The sequence below is a fragment of the Podarcis tiliguerta genome (assembly GCF_965153285.1).
Source record: "Podarcis tiliguerta genome assembly, chromosome: 1".
Lineage (NCBI taxonomy): Eukaryota > Metazoa > Chordata > Lepidosauria > Squamata > Lacertidae > Podarcis > Podarcis tiliguerta.
In genome coordinates this window covers 93,267,888-93,288,838 of record NC_139534.1, presented here as the reverse complement: position 1 = coordinate 93,288,838, position 20,951 = coordinate 93,267,888, and the positions used below count along the sequence as shown (strand labels likewise).

Here is a 20,951-nt window from a genome sequence, read left to right as displayed (position 1 = left end):
GGTTCCCTGTAACTTCGCTTCTTGCAGTGAGGGAACTGCCAGCATTGGCAAAGCCCCAGAACAGGAGAGAAAAGGGAAGTTCCATTGTGGAAGTCCTTTTGTGAACGGGATGGCGCCACTGGATGCGAAGCAATGTTCTTCATTGGCTCTTACTGGTGTCCAGATCTTCTGCTTTCCTCTAACTCAAGGAAATGGCATTCTCGGACATGTGAACCAAGGTGACTGAAGGACTCTGCATGTCTGAACTGAAGGCAGTAAAAACATGGTGGGCATGGGTTCCTGATGCATCTCTCCTCTAAACAATTTAAATAGCCAGAGGAGGTTGGGCATAAAGCTGTGTTCTGTAGCAGCTGGTTTGCAATTGCAACACACTCTTGGGTGGATTGGTGGCCTTTTCTGCGTGTTTCTATCTAGGGTGAACAGAAGGGCAGTCTACCTGGGAAGCCAGGCACTTGGCAGGAGTCTGGATGGGCAGGTGTGAGCTGACAAAGAAGCACATACAGACCATTTCCTTTCCGTGTGAATGGTGGTAATTACTCTGAATAGAGCAAGTAATACCCGGACAATGACTAGTGCTAGAGTAACATGCCCATCATCGGATCTGGACACCGCCCAAAGAGAAAACAAAGTGTTTTAACAAGAAGATGGGTTGAAATAAACGGAAGCACTTTAGCATAACCCCCCCCCCCCCATGCTCAGATGCATGGCTTGTATCCACCAGGAGTTGTGCATTCAGTAATTTGTGATGGACTGCCCCACTCAGAGGTCTGTGGCTGCAGAGGCTTGAATGTCAGGATTTCCCCTAAAAAGGATCAGCATCCCATATTAGCATTATGTCTACAGTGAAGCAGAAGTGTGCCTGATGCAGAATCCAGATGCATAATCATGGGGGCTGGATGGCTGTTAGGGGGCAGGATAAGAATTTTAAAGGCAGTCTCACTTTCATAGAAACAATTAGTAGCTGAACCACAACATTTATAGTTGTAGTGTCTAGTCATGCACTGTCAGCTCGGATTTGCTTAGTACGGACGGCAGGTTTCAGACAGAGCAGTTTTTGCTGCTGTGTTTGTGGTTAGCATATTTGGACCGTGTTGAAGAAGACAGGATGGGGAAAAAGGGAGGAGCAGTCTGCCTGCTCAGAGGTGACAATCTATGTGACATTCAGCTTATTCTCCCTTGAATTGTTCCAGTAACCAGTCTGCCAGGTTTTATTTTTAACCACTATGGGCCCTGCCCTTGGATCGAAGCTTTCTTCATGTTGGTCTTTGTGTGTGTGTCCTTTTTTTCAGACTATCTGCTGAAAGGGAAGGAAAGGGGATTGAACCAAGACAGCTATAGAGCAGGTGGGGAATACGAACTGGCCCAGAAGCACATAGTCACTTTCTCCCCACAGAGATTTCAGTTCCTACAAATTCTGAAGTCAGTGACAGGCTTTCTTTACAATGCCTTCTGTGGCATGTTGTGCTTAAACGCATTCCTGCAAAAAGATGCATGAAACTGCCTGCTGGAGAGGGAAGCATCGGTTTTAGTTCCTTGATGCTGTATTTTTCCACAAATATAATTTCTACTTCAACCTCAGTTTGACCCTTTGTGTATGTTGTTTGCCGTTCTCGAGTGTGTTTTATGGACTTGAGCAACTTGCCCAGCAAGTACTGCAAAGAAAACGCATGTAGGAAAGAGAGGGAAACAGACACAACATTTCTAATATGAGGCTCAGTGCACTGTGATCAGTTTGTTAGGAGGGCTGAGCTAGCCAGGCGGTTTGAAGAATGGTGAAATGAGTGTTTTCCTTCAGGTGGTGTGTTTGTAATGCATGTGAGCATAGTCTGCGAGCAGAAGATGTTGCCTGGAAGCATGTTGCAGTGCAGTACAGTCATACCTTAGAAGTTGAACAGAATCTGTTCCAGAAGTGTGTTCAACTTCCAAAACCAAATTGCAGCTTCTGATCAGAAGCCGCGGTAGCCCTGTTGGGTGTTTGACTTCCAAAAATAGTTCACAAACTGGAACAGTCACTTCTGGGTTTGCGACATTCGGGAACTAAGCTGTTCGAAAACCAAGGTACCACTGTACATGCTGCTCTCCTCTTACACTATCCATGGCATGTTTCAGTTTCAGAAGTAACCTAACATTGGATCTCTTGCAGACAGACAGAGAAATTGGCCTGAAACCCGAACTATATGTGTAGCCCAGTAGACAGAGATATGAGACCAAGCTCTAGATCTCAAGGCAGGTGAGAGAGCCAGGCACATAGTCCAAGCTTTCTGCCACAACAGTGGCAGACTTTGGGCTTTCAAATTTCAGCAGTGCCCCCTGTCTCTCATCTGTTCGACGTCATAGTTGTGGGGGCCCCTGCAGCCCAGTGGGGGCAAGCTGGTCACGCTCCCCGAAATCTACCTCTGCCCAGAGACCCGCTTGCTCTGGTCCAGGAATGGCACAGACCTGTGTTCCTTGTGCCATTTACAGCACCCATGCCACAGATTAGCTACCAAGCATTATACAGTCACCTCCATTCACAATGTGGCAAGGGAAATACACCTGGAGATGGGGGTGTGGGAATTGTGACATTGGAAAGACCACACCGAGGCCATAGAAAATGTACCTCTTAAACATGATGATGACGACGAAGACATTGTACAAAGCGATTGAAATGAAAGGCAAAAATACATTTTTGATAACTCCTTATGCATCCCAAACTATCACATGCTCGAGGTGTTTGTGCTGAAACACAATATTTGAAAGGGGGGGGGGAGCAACAGTGAACACATTTTTTTGCTACGGATGCAGCCCTGGTGCCTGAAAGAGCATAGATCTTTTGGTGAAGTCATTCCCATTGCTCAGAAGAATGAACGATCTCAACATCGCCTTAGTCACCAGTGTGTATTCCTCAGAATAGGAAATAAAAAGGACAGGAAACCCCACCTTGTAATTACATGAATGGACATGTGTTACTCAAGAAAACTCACAGATCTGCAGCAGCTCAGGTATTTCATCTCCCACCTCCTTCACGTTTAGCTGCTAGAAACTCCCATGCCTCAGTATTTTTGGATTCTAGACTCTGGTAGCTAAGCCACGTGCAATTACTTAAGAGCATTTACCCATGAAAGAGAGAAATAATCAAGGGCTGAGCTAAATCCACTTTCCCCTCTTTCAGTCACTGAAAACTTGACTTCCATGCTTCCCATTTTTGGCATTCTGTCAGTTTTCTGCGTTTTGAATGGTGCATAGGTATGTAACAAAGATAGGATGCACCAATTTTAAACCCCCATCATGATGTCGTTCTTCACTGTATGACTGTTTCCTGTGCCTTACCTTCTCAGCTGTGTCGTTGATGGAAGTAAAAGCTGGAAATCACTTTAGGCAGGAAAAATGTTTTTAAAGACTGATCTCAGAGGTGATGTCAATGAAAACTGGGGAGTCTGATAAATTCGAATAAATGCTTCTCTTAGGCTATGCACACACCATACATTTATAATACATTTTTAAATCCAAAAAAGATCCACGGAACTGTAGAATGCCCCTCACAGAGCTACAATTTCCACTACCCTTACAAAATGCAGTTCCCAGGATTTATGAGGAAACTGTGTGCTTTAAATGTCTGGTGCATACATTCATATTAAGAAGCACAAAAATATTCAACTGAAAATTATTATTCTTTGCAAATGCCATCATACAAACAGATAACCTGTACCGCTTGAGGGACTTGTCCTGTCCCCCATGCTCTAATTCAGGGGCAAAGAATCTGCTGTTGCTGTCTTCTGACTCCCACCAAACCCTGCCAGCATCAGGGATGATGGAAGGCGGAGTCCAACAACAAGAGCCCCAGGTTCCCCATCCCTCAAAAACATGACACAATGGGTGGGGGGCAACAAGGGATTTACGTATTTCGTGTTTGTATTTTTATGTTGTGAGCTGCCCTGTGATCCTCAGATGAAGGGCAGTATACACATTTAATTATAATAACAACGATCTGGTGGCCCTCTGGTTTTCATGCTGGCTTAAGCTAAGATGGGAGCCCAGCAACATCTGCAGGACCAAAGGTTCCCCTCCCTGATTTAACGCAAAGAGGAAAGAGATGCTTCCCTCCCATAACAGCTGTTCCCTCCCCACCCTGCTCTCCAGCACCCTTGAGCAAAGGCCACACTGGGAGGAGTCGATGGGGGCTGGAATCCAGCAACATCTGGGGAGACGCAGCCTCCCTGTCCCTGTTCTTAAAGACCTAGCTTGATTCTCACAGTCCGAGCATTGGCTTATCTAGTTCCATGTTACCTCTCCGGAGCTTTGAGCAGAGATCTTTCCCAGCCCTGCTCCAGAAGTGTTTTTCAGATGGAGATGTCAGGAACTGAAACTGGGAGCTTTGACCAGCAATGCATCTGATCTGCCCCCTGAGCTATGTATGGCCTCTCCTCCCTGCACACAAGCTACTGCTTGCAGATAGAAATCCAAGGGGCGAATGAAGATGGATGCTTTGGAATCAGATGTGTACGATATCAGGCAGCGCTGGAATTCCATCCCTGTGTCTTCTAATAATTCTCTTCCACGGGATGATGCATTTTGTGTTACAGGTTTTTGTCATCGCGGTTCATTTCTTTTGATTGTTGGCCATTCTCCTGAGACCTTTCAATCGATCGAGCAGTTCTGTAACAAAGTCCTGAATCAAAATCCATTAAAACAAGGTTTTAATTCATACAGTTAACTCACCCTCCACCAAATTAAAGTAGCTGGATCTTTACAACCTCCTGGCATGCTCCTCTTGCAAAGCATTAAGAAGCAGCTAAGCCATAATTAATTAATTAATTAAGCCATAATCCATGTGCTGTGCTGGTGCAGGCTCGCCAGAGCAGCTTCGTCATGCTGGCCACGTGACCCGGAAGTGTCTCCGGACAGCGCTGGCCCCCGGCCTCTTAAGTGAGATGGGCGCACAACCCTAGAGTAGGTCATGACTGGCCCGTACGGGCACGGGTACCTTTACCTTTACAAGCCATAATTAAAAGACCATCCCCCTCCGGGCTAAAATAGGGTAAGATTAAGGTTTTCAGGCAATCAGGGTAGAGTTTTGTTTAGGGTTGTTGCTGTGGCTGAGACGTTGTGCTGTTATGTTCTTGTATTTTTATTGCTAGGCCTTTATTAGGAATTACCAGCAGATTGTTTAATTTTATTATAGTTTCATTATAATGAGATGTTTTCATAGGCACATTGCTTATATGACTACATTTTGTTATGTCGTATAATTGCTAGTGAATTATCTTATGTAAACTTTGATATGAGCTGCTTTGGGTATGGTTTTCCATGGATAAGTGGCATGCAAATAAACAATGGTGCAGTAGCTGTGTAGAAGAGAAAACTTGGTGGGTGTAGCTTCCTTAACTAGCTCAGAACAAACAGCAATTTGAGTTTTCTGCAGATTGCCATTTGCTGTGATTCAGAGGCAAAGAGCGAGTTTTCACTGCAAAAGCCTTAGACACTTTAAGGCACAGGTCTGTTCCTAGAAATGCAGCACAAAAAGAAGTCTGGATGAGCCTGGAGTTGACATGACAGACTTGCTGAAACTCCTTCTTTCAAGCTATTAAAGATTCAGAAGCCCTGACCCTCGCTGGCCTGAGCCAGCCTGTTTGACACGGTGGCTTTGGGACACAAGGAGACAAAACGTCTTCTGCGCCATTACCAATTGCAAAGTTATTTTGTTAAGTAAGTAAATAGCAAGTGCAGGGCCCCCAGTCTGGATAGGGATCTTGGCGTGGCCCACATTGCAGTTCTGGGGATCTATGTCCCCGGACCCACTTTTTGCATTGGAATAGAAGCTCCTGTTCACAGCAATGGAGCTGTTCTTTTAATGCAGATGGTAGGCCTTCCTCCTTTCTGTTACCCTACAAAGCAGTTTTTAGTTCACACCAGTTCTCCAGGCCAAATGAAGACATATAGCGCTGACACCCAGGTCTCGTCCCCTCCCCTCTTCCCCTGCCCCCAGGCTGGATCAGGACTGCAGCAGGGGCAAAAGGTTAAAGGCCCTCTCCCACCAGTACCAGGGTTCCAGTCTGGACTGGGGTCCCCATACTTGCTATGTGCTTTGTGAAAAGCCATTCATGCAATGGAGATCTTAGCAGACAGGTGGGAGAAGAATCGCCATGTATTTTTAAAAAACAGAATCAACTACATGACAGATTCTTCTCCCCGCTATCTTCTAAGATCACCATAAGGGGATTTATTTAAATATAAACCAAATGCCAACCAATTTATAAATATAAATTGAAATCTATTCTTGGGGGACTTCAACCATTCTACCCTGGAGTGCAAGTAGAATGGAGAGACTCGGCTGATCAAACAAATTAAATGTAAGTCATGAATACCAAAAGCACAGCAATTGAGGTTCTGGACTGTACCACTTCAGACTGCAGGTGGCAACTCTTATGTCTGAATACTCATCTACACGAAAATAGTTCCTGCTTAGAAAACAGGTATGTCAAGAAGAAGCATTCTAGCTTAGCCTATTTCCTGACTCTCAGTTTTTTTGGCCTTTTTTTTTGTCTGGAGGAACATGTATTTGTTCATTAATTTGTTAAATGTACTGCAGATTCCGGCGTATTAGGCAAGTGGGCATATTAGATGACCCCCCAAATTGGCAGCTGCAATTTGGGGGTTCGTCTTATAAGCCCACTTGCCTAATACGCTGGGCAGCTCTGCACCGAGAGAAAGCCGCCCGGTGCAGAGTGGACCCAACCACCCGCTGCTTCAGCAGCCGGGGGGCTGGGCTCCGCACCAGGAGAAAGCTGCCCAGAGCGGAGCGCAGCCTGCAGCCCCTGCTGCTGCTTCAGAAGCAGCACAAGGGGCAGGCTCCGCGCCAGGCGGCTTTCTCCTGGCACGGAGCGGAGCCGCTGCAGCAGCAGGAGGGGATGGATACCCGGCGTATAAGATGACCCCCGACTTTTTAACATCTTTTCGGGGGTTAAAAAGTCGTCTTATACGCCGGAATTTACGGTATATCCCGGCCTCCCACCAAACGCTGCTGTGGGCACCATTCAGCCATGTAAGCCTCCACTTGCCCTTTAGTAACTGAAGGTTACTGCTGCTATTTTCTAACAGAAAGAGAGAGACGCAGTCCTGAAGCTAGATCACATATTGCCCTTCATCCCACTTGAGTTACACATCTAGAAGCCGCCTTCCATGTGCTTATACCCCGCTAGCTGTACAGGTGGTGACTATTTTGCACACATCCAATTGTACCAAGTGATGGACTTTGTGTGTTACCTCTTGTAATGCTTCAAGCTAGCACTGTCATTGGTGGGTTTCCCTTTCTACCCAGCCACATCTGAGTGCTATCTTATTGTTCACAAGTAAATCATTCACCAACCCTGCTTGTTGTGTCACCTTTGAACAACTTCTACAAGGATTGGTCAAGTTACCATGGAGATCAGCAATGGTGAGTCAAGAAGTTCAACTGCCACTAGTTGTGGAGAAGGAAAATCTCGCCTCCTTCAGCTTTAGCACACAATATAGTTCAGAGTCCTATTTCAATAGATAACCCGATTGATTTCCCTTCCAAACATAATTACAGGGTGGTGGTATGCAAGTAATTTTCTCTGAGCAGACCGATTGAAATGAAGGAAAACGAGTGGTGTCCTTTGCATAACAACACAGTCGCTTAGCTCATGTGCAGCTCTCTGCATGAGGGATGGGTGTTAACCTTGAAGGGAAAGCTGATGATAGTGACTCCATGGATGAACCAACGCAGGTCGAAGGAAGAGGAATGAATGTCATGAGAACTGAGTAGTTCTCTTAGGGCCAAACTGATGTCTGCCTGATATTAAACCTTATCAAGTTTTCCCTTCCTTAAGTACAGGTGCAGGTGTGTGTGTGTGTGTGTGTGTGTGATCCTTGCAAGGAAAGTTGAACATCCCTTGTGTGATCAGAGCCAAAATCATCCTCCCCTTCCAGCATCTAATACTAAAGAAAACTTACCATTGCTATCAATGGGAATTTTTTTCCTTAAGCGTTTTAGCTGCACAAGGAAGCCAATTTTGGCTCTGATTGCACTGGAGAGGGAAGAAATAAGCCCCCACTAACTTCCCTGTAATAATTTCTTCCCCATATGCTTCTAGTTAAGGAAAATGAGACTTGATACGTAGCTGCACCTTAAGAGTAGCATATAGTTTGAACATAGGATAGCTGCCTTATAGCATGTCAGGCCATTGTCCATCTAGTTCAGCATTGTCTGGCTGGCCATAGCTCTCCAGGCTTTCACACAGGGGGACATATCCAGACCTATCTGGAGATGGTAGGAACCTTCTACCTTCTACCACTGAGCTACAGCCCTTCCTAAGTGAGTTTGGCTCTACTGCATTCAAAACAAATATATTTAGAAGGAGAACTTCCATCTTGGCCACCCACCACATTCAACCCTAGTAGTTTTGTGCTATTTGGAGAAAATAAACTGCACTCCTGTTTATCCAGATTTTTGCATTATCCAAACCTTTTGGTTGAGCCACAAACCGTTTGGGATAAAATAATTTATACCTGTGTTAAGGATGGCTGAAAAATGAAAGCATGAGCAATGCACACTAAACATAGCTTCAAAACATCTGTAGAACTGGCTGTCCAGCTGTTCCTAGAGCACACACTGTGATATTAAAGCATCACCAGTGCTTTTTCTTCTTCTAGAAAAATAGGTGCCAGTACTCACCATGAAGTTGTTAGAGTAAGTGCCACAATTTTTAACAACAACAAAAAAGGTGCCGGTACTGCGTACACTTGATTACTTCCTGGAAAAATAAAAAATAAAGCACTGACAGTTGCCTTGCTCTATGCTCACCTCTGTAGGTCTGGAACACTCCTGGAGAATTTCCTACAAGATAAGATAAAACATTTATGCATGTATTTGAATTATATATCTCTATATATCTTCCTCTACATTTTACCCCCAGGGACAAGGAAGCAAAATCTCTTTGGTTGGCAGCCAAAAGAACACAGGAAGCTGCCTTATAGCGAGTCAGATGATTGGTCCAACTAGCTCAGTATAGTCCACCCTGATTGGCAGTTCTCCAGGGTTCCAGGCAGGGGCCTCTCCCAGCCCTAACTGGAAATACTGGGGATTGACCCTGGGACTTTCTGTCGGCAAAGCAAATGCTCTCGCACTGAACCATCGCCTTTCGCTAATCTGCAATAGGAGTATACCACACTGGGCCACATGAGCCAATCATCTGACTCTGTATTAAGCAGACTCATATGTTGAAAACTGATGTACTTTATGGACAGTCTCTCAAAACACTCCCAAGTCGGAAATGGCCTGCCTGCTTTGAATCAATCTCAGAATTCAACCACATGCAAAAACGGTACACAGAGCTTGCACCCCATGCCACCCCGCCCTGCAATTCCAGTTATTTAGTTGTGGAGGACTCTGTTCTCAGGCACCACATCAAAAAATGGGGCAGGTGGTTTTGCCTCATTGAGTCACGCTGTGTTCAACAGTTCACGGAGAACCTCCTTTCATGATGACTAACATGGCAACGTTGGAAAAGGCTCCTTTGGTCCCCACAAACCGTCTAAATAGGCAGTTAAACTCTGTCCAACCTGCAGTTTAGATTTCTGCTCCTCGTTAGAGACGTCAAGAAGATCCTCAATGTCGATTTCCGGCTCTGGAGCGGCTGTGGCTTCTGTCTCCTCCTGCAACTGGAGCAGAATCACCAATGCTCAAATTACACAGGCGCTGCCCTTCGTGTTTTGGAGTTGCCCCCTTCTCTATTGCTTTTAAGAAGGCACTGGAACCATCGTCTCTTTCCTCCCCACCTCAATCTCTAATCAGATGCCACCACCATCCTGCCTGGGCTTCTCCAGCTCCACCATGTCTACCAGTCTGGTTGAAGCTGGCCAACTGGCCCCCGGCCAGGCATAGCTCTGTTTATTCAGGCAGAACCACTCCTGTTACGTCCCCAGGCAGAATCTTTCTTTAGCTAGTGCCTGGCACTCTGTTTGATCAGATACTTCCACCTGCCAATCAAGAGCCTCCTGCCATGCTCCAACGGCTCCAGTGGCCTAACAAGTGTCAGTGAGACGTGACTTTAAGCACATTTTTAAAATTGAGGGCTCTTAACTAGCCACACCTTTCTTAGCAGCTGCAGGAGGGCCCCAATCTGAATCAGGATTGTGGGGTGAGGGGGTTTCCCTGTGCTGTTTATCCCCTGGGGGGGAAAAACTACCCCAACCTCTCATTTCCACCCAGCTGTAATGAATTATTACTATGGATTTGGTGACGATAATAAATACTGTAGCATCTCATATAGGGCTGCTACCCAGGTAGGGTGATTCTGTTTCATTCAGGTGTATGTGTGTGCACACTTAATGAGGCACATAACACCTTCAGTTTTTGTTTCTTCATCTGGCCCACCCATTGCTACTCTGAAGGTAAACTTTATATATACATAAATTTGATTGACTGAAGCAAATTTCAAATGGTTTACTCCTCTACCTTTCTAAGACCTCTGCCAGTGACACATGCACACAGTCATATTTTAGTTCCATATTACACAGACAGGTCAGCAAATGTCTTGATTACAGTGCTTAACAACCTCCTTTCAATAAGGTTGAATAATAATCCTCACCTTTACCTGCCTTTGAGAAGCAGGGATAAGGCTGCTGGAAAGTAAAGCATCAGCAAAACCGTGTCGGGAAAACAACCTTTGGAATGGAGATAAGAGGGCAGGGCTTTTACATGCTGCCTGTACAGAAACAGGCTTGAAATACTCTTCTCAATGACCCAAATTGTGAAAGATAGCCCACAATTAGTTTGTTTGTTAATACGCTCCCTCAACCTCCTTCATCCCCCACAAAGGATCCCAATAAGCTAATTCCACCTTGATTGGCAGAACTGGCAATATTACAGATGCCACATAACACTCATTCAGCCTTTATAAGAACACAATAGTGTGTCAGCATCTACACTTTGGAACTCCCTGCCAATTGATATCAAGCAGCTATCTTCACTATATTCTTCTTGGCACTTGTTAAAAACATTGTTTAGGCAAGCCTACCCAGATGCTTAGAAATGCTGGTGTGAATTTTAATCTGTTTTAATCGTTTAGCTTTTTGTATATTTAAAAGTGGGTAAAAAAAATACAATCAAGTGGTGCATGCATTTCATGAAACAAACAACCTTATTTTAGGTACAATCAAATTACTGAATGGTCTTCTGAACTTAGAAATTTAGTAGTGCTATTGAGGGACCCTGCTGAGACCTCATTTAGAGTATTATGTTGAGTTTTAAGTTCCATAGTTCAAGAGCTGACAAGATGGAAGAGGACTCTACAAACATAGGTAAAGATCTCAGGTGTTTCCAGGTGTGGATAATTAATCAGGACACAATAATTGCTGTCCTGCTTTAGGCTGCAAGTGGAATGGCAACTCTGTTTTCAGACTTATTGTCTTTAGGATTCAACGTGTACCCAGGTGGGTAGCCCCCCCCCCAAGAAAAACAGCCTCAAATGCTGAGGTGTCATGACCCATGACGTGGGAACCTTGCAGTGCATTGTTCAGATGAAGTTCAAGCTACTCATTAGAGGAAGAACAAACAGTGCCTTAACGCAGGGCTAGCAGGCGCAGTCCTGCCACTATCTTCTGACTTAAAAGGTGAGTCCCCTGCATTACTTCTGTCTCTCAAGCCTTGTAGAACCCAGAAACTACAAAATAAGGCAAGGGACCTTTAACTAGCAGATGAGCTCTTCCAGGGCAGTGGAATCTGCCACACTTTAGGCTTGGTTAGACTAAATGACTAAACAACAACAAAGCCTATATAAGGCTTCAATTGGCTATAGCTCCCTGCTGCAACAGCTGCTCTTGTGGTTGTTTCAGAGGGGGGCTTTTTGGAGCTGTCCAAGGTCCTGGATGCTCTCTGCTTGGCTTTTGACTACTAGGCAGTGGCTTCAAGTCTCAAGTGTCCATGGGGAGGAAGAGAATTCTCACTTCAGCAAGGGCATGGAGGAAAGGGTTAAATGTCTCCCCCTTTCCTCCACTTGCTGCAGTCTTGATCATAGTTACCCCCCTTTGGTGTGATGTATGGGGAGAGTAGAATAGAAATGAATATAAATGCAAAGCTATTTGAGAAGGGAAGGGTTAAAGTAATATATCTGATTCATAGATAGGAGAGATGGATCATAGGGAAGGAAATTGTTAGTGCAATCTATACAATCCATAACTTGCCCAACAACCTAATAAACAGCCGCCTGATAGGTCATCTACCTCTTGGGAAATTGAGCTTTGGAAACGGATGGAAGTTGAAGAAGATAATCATGGGAGGATGTTTTGACAACGGCATCACACAGATTCCCCATAAAGGTGAGTGAACAGAGGGTAGGTGTTCTACAGAAAATGCCCAGTGTGAAAGTAGGCACAGAAAGTAAACGTGGATTAAATGGTTCAAGTGAGTTTGGAAATGGAAAACATTTATTCAAGTTCATGCTACAAAACTCATTGGGATGACTATGGACAGATTTCTCAATCTCTCCCAGCTGATCATCTCCACAAAGGGATGTTGTGAAATTAAAATGCCCTTGCAAATTGGGCAGGACACACATGCCATAAATCAAGAATGTGTAACAAAAATGTCTGCAAATGTGATCTGAGGTTGGCAACATCAACCCCGCTGTGTGGGAATCCTTTGTAGACAAGCACAGTGTCTGGAGACATGCAGTCAAGTTGTGTATCCATAGCAATGACCCAAGGAGGAATGACCACCGGGAGAAGAAAACCCATGGTGCATCTGCAACAGCACAACTTGACGCCTTCATCTGCCCCCTCTGCAACAAAGCATGTCTCTCCCGCATTGGTCTCTACAGACCCAACAGGTGCTGTAACTTCCCAACAGTTTGACTTCACACATACACCCAACGCAAACCCCTTCGTTGTCTCCTGAGACAGACGGATGCCAATCAAAGTCAACCTTCCCCACCCTGATCCACCCTGGATATTTTAGATTCAGGTTCCCAGCAGCCCCAGCCATCAGGACAATGGTCAGGGGTGATGGGAGGGTACTAAACTGGGGAAGGCTGCCCTAAATAAAAAAGCAAATCCTTTGAGGCCAGTCAAAAACATCCAGAAATTCTGTAAGGTACCCAGACATGCGCCAAACATTTTTAGAGATATTGGAAAATAAAAGGGAAACAGTCACCCATTCTTTCAACTTGCATTCAGGACAACAAACAATGGCTTTTAGTTGCAGGAAGTAGATTTAAATTCAAGATTAGGACAAACTTCCTGATCATGGGAGCATTCTCACAACTGAAAAAGCTACTTAAGTTTGTGAGGTGTCCTGCTTGGAAATTTCCAAGGTAAGAGCAGAAAGGTGTCTGCCAGGAATGTTTTTTGGATATAAGATGTCTTTGCCTCAGGGTGGAGAGTTGGATGAGCTGATCCTTTCCAGGCAGACGTTTTGTGGCTCTACCATTAAGCCCCAGTCTAATCTCACACAGTAATCCATGCAGAATGGGAGTGGGAGAATTTAACAAGTTAATGAGTGTGACAGTGAATCACATTCCTTTATCACCAAAACAGATGTCCATTCCATTCCAAGCCATACATTGTGCTACAGACAGTCCTGGCATAGGTAAAATTCTTTGGTCTTATGTGTGATGTCTTTATCCAGTCAAATAGTCACCCACCTGGTACTGATACAGCTCTTGCAACTGGGCATCAATCCACTCCTCCAGATCTAGCCATCTCTGAAGATCTTTTCGGTTATACTTGATGGTTAATTTGCCCAGCCTTCTGTGGGACGTTTCCTCTTCTGGTTTCTCTGGAGCATTAAAAGTGACCCGAGGAAGGGAACTTGGGCCCTGGGCTATGCTCACTAACTGTCCCACCTCCTCTGTACTCTCCGGGGACAATGCTCTCTCTTCCAGCATGTTTCTTCCCCCTACCCTCCTCCTCCTTCAAAAAATTGCCATTGATTATTTTCAAAGAGCAGAAGAAACTGCCTGTGGTGTCCCAGAGCAAGTCGCTAGATGAAAGAGAGAGAGAGAGAGAGAGAGAGAGAGAGAGAGAGAGAGAGAGAAGCCGCAGGAGAAGCAATCAATCAGCTGCTCTAGGAAAAAGCTGATTTGGTTTCACTGTTAGTGACACTGACAAAAGCAATGTGGGAGGGAGAGTAGTTGTAATAACATCTGTTGTTAGAAGAGGCTGAGCGATCATAGACCGGGCAGACAGAGTCCATTAATGTTTTATGCAATCCACTTCCTGAGGAGAATGAGCTAAGTGGGGGTAATTGAGAGCGAGGAGAGGGAAGGCAGGCAATATTAAATTGCATGTTTCTGAAATATGCAAAAAAACAACCACCACACATCTCTCTGATGCATTTCTGATCAATACATTTTGTGCTTTAAATATGCTATTTCCTTTTAATAGTCTAACTCTAATACCCTTACGGTAAGGAGGCCTCTTTCTGATACAGTATCTATCTATCATCTATCTATCTATCTATCTATCTATCTATCTATCTATCTATCTATCTATCTATCTATCATCTATCTATCATCTGCTATCTATTGTTGTTGTTGCCACTGCTAGTGTTGTTTTATTAAATTTGTATACCACCATATATCCCCAGGTCTCGGGGCAGTTCACAATACACACACACACACACACACACACACACACACACACACAGCTGTGTTGAGTCAATATTGTCATAGAAAAGCAGGATATATATTTTACCCCCACATATCTATCTATCTATCTATCTATCTATCTATCTATCTATCTATCTATCATCTATCTATCTATCTAACTATCTAATCTATCATCTATTTATTTATTTGTGGCATTTCCTTATAGGAAAAGGTAAAAAGGTAAAGGACCCCTTGATGGTTAAGTACAGTCAAAGGCGACTCTGGGGTTTGGCACTCATCTCACTTTTCAAGCCAAGAGAGCCAGCGTTTGTCAACAGACAGTTTTTTGGTTCATGTGACCAGCATGACTAAATGGCTTCTGGCACAATGGGACACCGTGATGGAAACCAGAGTGCACGGAAATGCCATTTACCTTCCTACCACATTAGTACCTATCTATCTACTTGCACTGGTGTGCTTTTTGAACTACTAGGTTGGCAGGAGCTGGGAAAGAGCAGCAGGAGCTCACCCCGTCGTGTGGATTTGAAATGCCAACCTTCCAATCAACAAGCCCAAGAGGCTCAGTGGTTTAGACCACAGCGCCACCCACGTCCTTTAGTTGAAAAGGCTTTTAGAACAGCTTACAAAAATCCATACCGAGGCAGTCCCTGTCTTCAGGTCTGTAATCTAAAAATACATGACACATGAGGAAAAAGGAATGGAAGGGAGGAGGGGTAAGTAAGCTCAAGTCCAAGTTCTTCATGTTCTTATAATGCAGTTCTATAGGTTATGGCTGTCCTCCCCTCATTAAAAAGGAAGTCTATCTTGGAAGCACTCTTCACTCCCAGATCAGATCCAGAAGCTGAGCAGGTGTTAATGTCCAGACCAGGAAGACCAAGCAGCTCCTGTTATAAAGGTCTTTCCTCAGAAAGATTACTTGATCTATACATCTTGCCCTTCCCAGACCAGAGAAGGGTGTGCTCAGAGATCCATGCCTCGTAGACTCTAGGACTGAATTAAAGATTTAGATCTCTCTCCAGGAAGCTTCACTTGGGCTTGAGGCCTTAAGACTTGTCAGCCAGCAACAATGTCATTGCTTTGTAATAGAGCCTTAAAGTTACTACATGTGGGGGAGGAGGAGGTGAATTTCTGAAATAAAAATAAAAATAAAAATATTCTGAAATACCAGTTTGAACTTAGTTTGAATACCTGGCTAAGAAAGAAATTTAAAAAACAAGTCCACTTTCTGAATTAGACTCGATAGTGGAAGCCAACAAAATCCCCTAAGTGATAGTTACTCTGATTCAATGCATTATTTCATATTTTGGTACATGAAATTAAACCTGAAAAACAAATTTGCAAATATTTTTTCAGTTGGCAACACCAATTTCACCAAAGTTTAATGTGACATTTCAAATTTATACTCTGCATGTGAAATTTTACCTCAAGTCTTTAGACTTGTTGACATCTCCTGTCACGGACTGGTTGCAGACCTTTCTCATAAAAGTCAACGTTCGTATAGGTCACTGTACTAAGAAAAGAAATAAGAGGAGACATGTACAGACACATGTCCATTAAAGTCCATTATAGTCTTAGCCAGGATCCGCATTCCATTCAGGCAGAGAATGAAACATATTACAGTTGTTCCTCAGGCAGTTAGAAGAGAGATGTTTCTGTTCTGGAACCAATTAAGCTACATCCTCTTCCAGTAGCATCTATCCATCTCTCTGTCAAAACTAACAACTGGTGCACACACTAAACAATTCAGAAGCCATTTCTACAAGGAGCCAGGCCGTTGTAATCTCCTCGTGTCCTACTGCAGAGTGGGAAGCCACATTGCAAAACCCACAGGGTGATGGTCCAACATTTGTCAGAGTAGCAGGCCCATTGAAATCAACTGACAGGTCTTATAGATTTCACTGTGTGCAGTCTGAATATGACCGAGTTTGTTATCGCCCATATGGACTAACTTCATTATTTCCCAATATTTAAGGTATATTGCCACTTCTTCCAAAACCAGGAACCAACAGCAACAAGACTTGTTAGGGAAGAAGATTCATACTGGGTATGAAAGGAAGCTATGAATCCATTAGTGCCAGGTTTAATCCCTGACGTCTCCAGTTAGGGCCGGGAAAGTCCCTCCCCTGCCAGTGTAGCCAATATTGAGCTAGATGAACCGATGGGCTGTCTCCATATAAGGCTGCTTCCTATTTCCCTATGGCCTGGGCTGGATCTAGACACATCAAAGGAGCATTTCAGTTTAAAGCGTTTGTAAATTTAAACAGGGAAAACAAGTAGTGAAAAACAGGACTCCACGTCACCATCTGATGGCACAATGTTATATCGCACATACAACACATATAAATCGCTTTTTGTTTAGCTGTCTAGCCGAGTCCCAGGACTGCTCAGTCAGTAGGTGTGACATTTTTCCTAGGCAGTGGAACTTCAGGGGCAATATTAATTACTTGTGTTTTCTTGCAGTTTGGCTCTCCTCATGGTTAATCTTAAAGGCCTGACAAAAGATTACTTAAGTCATTTCAGGGGTTGTGTTCAGTGGGGACAGCTCAGCTTCCATATGTGAAGCAGCAGCCATCATTTGTTTTTGATATGTTGTAAAACATATCTTTTCACCCGTGCTTTCCCTGACCCATAAGACTGAACCCTGTTTTTGTTCGTATAAATTGCCTGAATTCCTGTATTTGTTTTTATACGCATTCATACTACTGTTTCACCGGTTTCATGTTACCTTTTTCTTTTAAAGCTGTTGCTTACTGGATTTATGTTGTATACTGCCTAGATAGGTATTTCTTAAAAATGTATTAAGTGGTTGAAAAATGTTTTAAATAACAAAAGGAATGAACAAATACAACAGGAATGAATTCTGGATGAATTCTGGTAACATACTGCGAGCACAATCCCAAGTGTGCTTCTTCAGAAGTAAGTTCTACCGAGTCCAATGGAATTTACTTTCCAATAAAGGTGCAAAGCACTACAGCTGAACATACTACGGCAAGAGGAACCACAAAGAGGAAAGTGTTGGGCATCCAAACAGTTTCTGGCGTGGAATGTTGGGCTTCTGCTGACAGTAAACAAGGGTTCTGCAAAGCCCTGATAGGTCCCTCCTCACTCACTATAACCAGATAAACCCCAAGTCTATGGGGTTGATGAGCCTTCAGTTGCTCATCTGAAAGCTTATCTAGGGGGCAAATCAGAGAAACACATTGCAAAACGCTGCAGCAGTGTATTTCCTTGTGGACTCAGAGGCCTGTCATTCATTTTTCTGCTCTATTTCACACCACAGCTTAACTTGACGGTTAGTCATGAACTGCCGAACTCTGGAAACCTTCCCCGTCTCCCTTTCCTGCGCTACCTTTCTGTCTTCCCTTAGGTCCACACCTCTTCCTCTTGCCTTGGAAATTTGACACCCAACAACATCAAAGGCAATTAAACTGGTGGGTGGAGATGGAGGAACCAAAAGACAAACAAGCCAATCCTTTTTCAGCTGCCTCTTAAAAGCTGTTTAGAAACAAGGCAGTCGACAGCTAGATGGAACAAGGTGAGAGTTTGCAGAGAGCAATCGGAGCCAAAAATTATTAAGATAAGAGATTGCAGGCCGGAGATTGCATCTTGCAGCAGACCATAAAGCATGCCCTGAACAACAGGAGTGATGTTGACACGTTGCCCAGAGACATCTGGCGTATCTAGGCAACCTGTCAGCATCATTTTTGTTGTCAAAGGAGTGGGTGTTTTACAGTTTGATCCAAAAGGCACTCGTTGACCTCTTTAAGTTTTATGTGAAAGGTCAGGTTGCCTTTGGCTGCAAATGTTTCCTGCAACTTGAGCATCCTTCCATCCTATTGTTGTCTTGTTGTCTCTACCATGCCTTGTTTTTAGACAACTGGAATAATGGGAAGAGATGTCAAAACAAAATGAAGAAATGATCCAAAACAAAACCACTCCACTTCTCTGACTGGTGCAGCCTATTTTCAGGGGCACTGGGGGAGCAAACCTTGGCTCCTCTTTTCTTCCATTAGTGGATACATAAAAGCCTTTCTGTGAGCCTAACCTGGATTCTGCCCTTAAATTTTAAGTTAGAAGAAAAGAATATAAACAGATTGCTGCACATAAACTTCATGTGGGCTAGCTTAACTCTGAGTCATATTTAAGAAATCAGTTCTGATGTAAGCTGTAGCATGTGCTATGCCATATTTGTTTAATAACTATTATTGTACTAGACACACGTCAGATCAATCTGTCCATGCAGACTAATTGATCATTTTAGCACTATAGATCCAAAAGCAGACATTTCTGCTGAGGCTAAAGATGTTTCACAAACATGCTCAGTCAATGTATAATGCCAGAATCACATTTAGACATTACGCTTGGCAATAATCTCCTATCACCCAAATGTATGAGCAGAATGGAATGTGCCATAGTCTGATTTATTTTAGCCTTATCTGAAAAGCGACAGATCCTGAACTATGACTGACAACTCTTTCTGTTAGAAGGAGTTCTGAAAAAATATACCTCTCTCCCTAGTAGAATCTTTTGTATGCAAAATCACAGCATCAGATTAATTTGTGGTGAGTGATTTGTAGTTCCTTTAAGGGAATACAGGCATGGAAGCAAAGCCCCAAGAATTTTGACATGAAGTCAGTCACTACATGGCTAGTGGCAAGCATGCATGTCATTCTGGGGGGCAGGCCTGCTTTGGGGTCCCTGGTGGAGGCTGGCGTTGGTTATCACTTCATGAGACCACAATATATAAGAGTGTAGCCTATTTCCATTATCAAATCCTTACTTTAAAGTGGTTATTTTTGCAGTTGCAAAAATAGGTCATATTGGGATTATACAAAGGACTGATTCACACTGCCTTGTCTCCATGCAATGAGCAGGCATTCAAGAGTCCTTAGGACAGGACTCCACAGTATTGTAGCTCATACTGTCCTACTTTGTTATTATGTCAATCTATTTATACTGGTTCAAATAAGCTACTTTTGAGGAGTCTGGTTTGCGTGCCCCATAAAAGAAATACGAAAAACTTAACTTGAAAATGATCACATTTTACCACCTAGAAAACAGAGTTGGTACATTTAAGGCCCTTGTGTGAAGGGTTGTGTCAATCTTCTGTATGCATAGCACCATTTGATCTATTTCCCAGTGTGTACAAACCTCCACTAGTTTCCAAACAGGATGTCATCTATGAGGGGGCAGGGGGAGCCCCTCAATATGTTCAAGAAAGGGGTAGCCACCCAAAATTCCACAGTGATCCTCAAAAGGATACACCAGGATGAAGATGCCACGTCCTTAGGATGGCCAGGGACGCGGCAGGATAAAGCTTCGTCCCACACTTCCCTTTGGTGGTTGCCAGAGTGCCTTCTGGGGAGGCACGCTGGTGATCGCCACCAGGAATGCGGCAAGGAGTTCCTGTGATCTTTGTTGTAGTCCTGTGCTTCCAGCCATGGCAGAGTTCAGTGGAGAGAGAAGCCAGCCAACCAGCCGAATCTCAGTGGGGTACTTGCCTGGAGGCAGACTCCATATACAAGATTCAGTCCAATCCAAAGGTCACGAGCATCTCAGTTCATGTAGTTAGATGATCCAGGGGGCATGAAATCTGAGGGTCCAAGGTCACGAGAAACGAGAAGCAGCAAGGTCTGACCAGGAACGACAAATGTTGTTTCCAGCAACTGACTGAGGCTGGAAACCTTGCTTAAGAAAGCTGGAGCCAGCTGGTTCTCATCAGGAGCAAGAAGAAGAGCTTGGATTTGATATCCCACTTTATCACTCCCCTTAAGGAGTCTCAAAGCGGCTAACATTCTCCTTTCCCTTCCTCCCCCACAACAAACACTGTGAGGTGAGTGGGGCTGAGAGACTTCAGAGAAGTGTGACTAGCTCAAGGTCACCCAGCAGCTGCATGTGGAGGCGCGGAGACGCGAACCTGGTTCCCCAGATTACGAGTCTACCGCTCTTAACCACTACATCACACTGGCTCTCTGATCAGCAGCAGTTGGAGTCATTTTGCCTTCTGCTCCTTGAGGCTATTGCTCAGCAGGTGAAGCCAACTCCTGGCCCATGACAACCTCTGCCAGGGATGTGTGAGGTGAAGCATCTTTGCCCTGCATGTCCCTTTTGCAAAGGTAAGGCGGCTGACGGTGGTGGGGTGGGGGGTGGGGGGCTGAGTCGGTCTGGTCAGGTTGGGGTGCATGTGTCATGCATGTGATGTCATGCACAAGCAATGGGCCCCTCAACGCTGGGTGCAACTCGGCGCCTATGTTTCCACATACTGTAATTTGCAAGTTTTTTCGACCTTAAACATCCTAGTGAAGTATATACATTCAGTACTAGAGCAAAGTACTGTAACAGTCG

General features: G+C 44.3%; 1 protein-coding gene across 3 annotated transcripts; it reads right to left on the bottom strand.

Annotated features, from left to right (window-relative positions):
- Window positions 1–270: 270 nt before the first annotated feature.
- On the bottom strand, window positions 271–14,309 carry PPP1R14D (protein phosphatase 1 regulatory inhibitor subunit 14D). 3 transcript variants are annotated; one of them, XR_014513902.1, is made up of 5 exons: window positions 13,641–14,309; window positions 9,562–9,660; window positions 8,804–8,836; window positions 6,345–6,437; window positions 271–4,648 (listed from the first exon to the last, which is right to left on the bottom strand). XR_014513902.1 is itself a non-coding variant. In XM_083451317.1 (4 exons), exons 1-4 carry the CDS (start codon window positions 13,881–13,883, stop codon window positions 4,618–4,620), a joined length of 393 nt encoding a protein of 130 aa, XP_083307443.1. In that variant the 5' UTR covers window positions 13,884–14,306; the 3' UTR covers window positions 271–4,617. The 3 variants fall into 3 exon arrangements, 2 of the variants coding, with proteins under 2 accessions (XP_083307443.1, XP_083307442.1); XM_083451317.1 differs by lacking the exon at window positions 6,345–6,437 and having other exon boundaries at window positions 271–4,635; window positions 13,641–14,306; XM_083451316.1 differs by lacking the exon at window positions 6,345–6,437 and having other exon boundaries at window positions 13,641–14,300.
- Window positions 14,310–20,951: the final 6,642 nt, after the last annotated feature.

Coding starts and splice junctions, on each gene's coding strand:
- PPP1R14D (XM_083451316.1), bottom strand. CDS start 13,883: ATGCTGGAAGAGAGAGCATTGTCCCCGGAGAGTACAGAGGAGGTGGGA. Junction 9,661..13,640: donor AAGAGCTGTATCAGTACCAG/GTGGGTGACTAT, acceptor ATTCTGCTCCAG/TTGCAGGAGGAGACAGAAGC. Junction 8,837..9,561: donor AGCAGAAATCTAAACTGCAG/GTTGGACAGAGT, acceptor CTTATCTTGTAG/GAAATTCTCCAGGAGTGTTC.